The sequence below is a fragment of the Microtus ochrogaster genome, chromosome 8 (assembly GCF_000317375.1).
Source record: "Microtus ochrogaster isolate Prairie Vole_2 chromosome 8, MicOch1.0, whole genome shotgun sequence".
NCBI lineage: Eukaryota > Metazoa > Chordata > Mammalia > Rodentia > Cricetidae > Microtus > Microtus ochrogaster.
Window position 1 is genome coordinate 48561229 of NC_022015.1, and position 5017 is coordinate 48566245.

General features: G+C 45.5%; 1 protein-coding gene across 1 annotated transcript in view; it reads left to right on the forward strand.

Annotated features, from left to right (window-relative positions):
* The window catches only part of Nmrk1 (nicotinamide riboside kinase 1), a 23850-nt gene that overhangs the window by 3309 nt on the left and 15524 nt on the right, over positions 1-5017 (forward strand). The window contains exon 2 of the mRNA XM_005352029.1: positions 824-887. Coding sequence (XP_005352086.1) covers positions 859-887 — 29 coding nt within the window. The 5' untranslated portion in view covers positions 824-858. The remainder of the gene's footprint in view (positions 1-823; positions 888-5017) is intronic.

The window sequence follows — 5017 nt, forward strand, 5'->3', positions numbered from 1 at the left end:
AAAAAAAAAAAAAAAAAAAAAAGAATGTGTCCTGTGCCAGTAAAAGCTTTTCAGAGAGATGGGGGAGAGACTTAAGAGACAGACTGACTTCTTCTGTCTTCCTCTGCCGCTGGTGGCAGTGCCTTCTTTTAGTAGGAAAGCAGGAAGGGCATAGAGAGAGAGGTATATTAGTCAGAGTGATCTAGAGGAACAGAACATACTGGAAAAGGAAATATATAGGGGATTTATTAAAATGACTTCCAGGCTGTGGCCCAGCTAGTCACAATGGCTGTCTACCAACAGAAGGTTCAAGAATCCAGGAGTCTGTCAGCGCACAAGGCTGGATGTCTTAGCTTGTCTTCAGTAAATGCTCAAATTCCAAGGAAATAGGCTCTACTGTTAGTGAAGGGATGGACTTGCCAGCAAGAGCAAGAGCAAGCAGGCAAAAAGAGAAACCTTCTTTGTTCCATGTCCTTTAGCCAGCAGAAGCTGTGTCTTCCCACCTCAGAAGATCTCATTAAAAGTGGGTCTTCCCACTCCAGATGTCCTAAGTAAGAAAAAAATCCCTCACGAGTGTACCCAGCTGCTCCAGTTTTCCTTCATTCTAGATGTAGTCAAGTTGACAACTAAGAATAATTATCAAAAGGTAACCTAAAGAAATAGGTCACACGAGCATGACATCGGTTAACAGGCACTAAGGAAACACCAGCTATTGGCCTCCGGAAGCCAGACTGTGGGTAATGTGGGGTTGAGGCCACTGATCTCCTCCCAGCTGTTACTGCTCTTCAGGACTAACTCAAGTCAACTAAATGATACTGAATTTATTTTTATTTACATATTTTAGGAACTAATAGGAAGACGCGATTTCCAAAGCCAATTATGAAAACGTTTGTCATTGGAATTGGTGGGTGAGTAGTTCCTTCATAAACCGCTGGGCAAGACACTCCAGGGTAGGGGGAGGCTGCCCAGGCCACGAAATAATCCATCAGAAACTATATTCATTAAATCACCGCTTGGCCAATCACTTAAGCGTCTTTCTGGCTAATGTTTATATCCTAATCTATCCCATTAATATTCATCTGTGTGTCGCCACATGGCTGTGGCTTACCAGGTAAAGTTCCGTCCAGCATCCATGTGACTTCTCCTTGACTCCACCTACTCTCTCTCTATATCTTTTCAGTCTGGTTGTATGTATTCTGTTAAGCCATTGGCTTAGAGCAGCTTCTTTATTAACCAGTGGTATACAGAGGGGAATCCCACATCACTCCAGATGTCCAGATGGTGTTTCGTGTGGACATGGTAGAGAAAGGTGTGGGGAGTCCCAAGACCCAGGAGAAGTGCTGCTACTTGGACACCAGTGGGAGGGGCAAGGGTTTACCAGGGGAAGGAAGTGGTGGGGCCAGCAGTATTACCAACGGTTCCATTTATTTACTGGAGCTGACCCTGAAGATGAGAGCTGATTGGTCCCTCTTTTGATTGAGGGTGATCATCATTTCCCATGTGGATGCTGGCATGGTGTAAGAAAAAAAAATAACACCCCCTTCTTTTTTTATGGCCAGCTTTGACCTGGGAATACAAGCTTCCTTACCTGTAGTCCTCTTCCCGCACCTTTAGGGTGACCAGGTATACTATTTGGCTAGTTGGTGTTGCCCTGGGATGATATTAGCCACGTATTCCACTGTTGTAGTAACAGGAGCGGCGGGGCTGTGTCCCGCCACCCAGCCGCCCGCACGGCTAGCTTTATACCCGAAATAATTACACGGACACTGTATTCTTTTAAACACTGCTTGGGCCGGGCGATGGTGGCGCACGCCTTTAATCCCAGCACTTGGGAGGCAGAGGCAGGCGGATCTCTGTGAGTTCGAGACCAGCCTGGTCTACAGAGCTAGTTCCAGGACAGGCTCCGAAGCCACAGAGAAACCCTGCCTCGAAAAACCAAAAAAAAAAAAAAAAAAAAAAACACTGCTTGGCCCTTTAGCTCTAGCCCTTACTGGCTAATTCTGATATCCCGATCAACCCATCTCTAATAATCTGTGAGCACCAGTCTTACTGGGAAGATTCTAGCCTACGTCCATCCTGGGTCGGTGCGTATGCCCAGGAGACGGGAGCATGGAGCATGGCGTCCCTCTGAGGCGTCTGCTCCCGAGAGGAGAGCTGTCGAGTCTGAGCTCACTTCCTCTTCCTCCTAGCATTCTGTTCTGTTTACCCCACCCACCTATGTTCTAAGCTATGAGCCCAAGCAGTTTGTTTATTACTTATCCAATGAAATCAACAGATTGATATATGACACTCACACATCACACTGTCACAAGTATTCTAAACTGTAGTCATTTGACCTGTGGCGCCAGAAGCTGATGTGCAAATGTGACATCAACAGCAATGGGAAGGATTATTTGTCTTGCTGCTGGATTGTGTCTATCATTCTTCATACGTGTCTTATTGACAAAACATTTGCGATATTACAAATGTAATTTGAGAGAGATAATCTGTTGTGTTACATCACACAGGAATCAATTAGGGATAGGAAGGGACTGGATGCAGCTGCGTAGCAGAGCGTTTGCCTGCTTGTGTGACCCCAGCATCAGACGGAGAAAAATAAAAACAAATTAAGAATGAATTGAGCATCGGAATGTGCCTTGTTGTGGCTGCAGTCTGCCTGGAGCTGAATCTGTGTTGTCCTGAAGGACTCCTCCTGTCCTCACCTTCAGGTCACACTCTCTGCCACTCCCGTGGTAGACCATTATTCATCATTCCCTAATTACAATCACCAGTTTAATACTGAGGAACAGTGGCGGGGGGGAGCCTGTCATCAGCTGCCAGTGGAGATTCGTAGTGGGGGGGCCAACGGGGGGGGGGGGGGGGGGAGGAACAGGGGACAGGGACAGTTCGGAGTCAGGGATACCCATGCTGTATTTCAACTTGGCTTCCCACTCCAGCAGTAAACAGCTTCCTAAGCCCCAAATTCCTCAGCTAGAATATGGGGCTTAATATTAATATATCACCTTGTTATGGAAGTAGTCTCATCTTGCTTGACTAACTGTAAACACTGTCTTTAGCTTCTGCCTGTACTGCTGTGCCCTCCTATTACAAAAGGAACTATACATTTATTTGTAAACAAAGAAAGGAAATACATCAGGTAGCCTCTCACTTTCCTCCCTCGGATCCTAAAGTCCTGCTCTGGAGCTTTTCCCTAGGGCGAGGAAAGCTTGTGTGAAGGAGGCTGTGAGCTTGCTGAAGGGGAATGAGTGGGTCACCTGACCCACTGGGATGGTTACAGTCCAAGTGTGGATTGCAGGCTCTGTGCTCGATAATGAAACCCTTTCCCAGCTGGTCCATTCCCTGCGGGAGGGACTCCTATGAAAAATGCTTCCTTCTCAGTGGCTTCGTCTGACTCAGTGGGGAGGGGCCTATTTACTACTAATTTAATTATACGATCTTAAAGAGAAACTATAAGAAATGACACATTTTCTGACTAGATTGCTCAGACCATACTAAAGTTTCTTCCTTCTAAGCAAAAGCTTAGTATCTTGACTATGGACTTGCAGTTTGGTTTCTAGACATTTTTTTTTTATTTTTCTATTTTTTGGTTTTTCGAGACAGGGTTTCTCTGTAGTTTTGGTGCCTGTCCCAGAACTAGCTCTTGCAGACCAGGCTGGCCTCAAACTCACAGAGATCCACTTGCCTCTGCCTCCCGAGAGCTGGGATTAAAGGCTTGCACCAACTCTGCATGGCTTGGTTTATAGACATTTTTTGTTAAAAAAAGAAAAGATGATATCAGTGTTCTCAGTATATAGAGTAACAGCCCCACACCCTACCTACTTATTGTAAGGTAAAATGGAAAGTCTTATTAACATCTTCCACTTTGCAGGTATAAGATATTTACATGATGACATATAGCCAATAATCATTTAGTCCGTGTTTTGTTGTTGCTCTTGTTTGATGAGTTTTGTTTTGTTTTTTTTCTTTCAAACATAGACAGGTGTCTCACTAAGTAGCCCTTGCTGGCCTGGAACTCACTTTGTAGACCAGGGTGGCCTTGAACTCACAGGAGATCCACTTGCCTCTAGGTCCTGAGTACTAGAATTAAAGGCATGCACCACCATACCCAGCCTTCTGATGAATGTATTTCTCTCTCTAGATTATAAACATTGCCGTGTTGATCTCTCCCAGAACTAGTCATGGGTTCTTGCCAATAGATGTACAGTCAGGAGCTTTGTACTATGAACATTTGATGTGTGCTGAAATCTTGCCCTCTTTTTGGGGTGACTTGAAATGCACAAAATAAAATACAGGAATACAAAGAAAATCAACTGTATTAAGATACAGCTGTAAAATACTTATACATAAATCTGTGGCCTCGTGATAGTTCACTGCTAGTGTAATAAACAGCATATGTAAGTTTGGAATAATGAGCACCTGTGATCTTTCAGGATACCTGCCCTCCTACAGCTCAGCATGCAAAGGGGTGCAGTTCCTGTAGACGCCCAAGTCACAGCCATCATCACTACTGCAATCCTACTTATGATAAAAGGAGCTGCTGATTTCCTGTTAGAATCTCTTTTCTTTTAAATTCACAATGACCCTGAATTCTTTCACGGACCCTTTGGCTATGACTGATCTCTGAGCTAATCACCTCTTTGCCAAAATGATAGAATAAGCCAGGCATGGTGGCTGATACCTGTAATCCCAGTACTCAGGAGGTCGGGGCGAAAGGTTCACTCTCAATTCAAGGACAGCCTGGGCCACCCAGCTAGGGGATCACCGTGGACTGCAGAGCGACACCCTGTTCAAAAGAAAAACCCCGAAAGGAAAGGAAGATTGGCTGGAGAAATGCCCCTCACATGCCAGAGAGTAAGAAACAGGACACACCAAGTTAGTTAGGTACCTGCACCTCCAGATGTGACAGTCCAGCCAGAGGGAACAAGCAACTGACCTGATAGAGAAGTAAACCTGGGCCTCTACACGGGCTCCAGCTAGAGGGAGGGAGGGAGGGAGGAAGGGAGGGAGAGAGAGAGAGAGAGAGAGAGAGAGAGGAGGA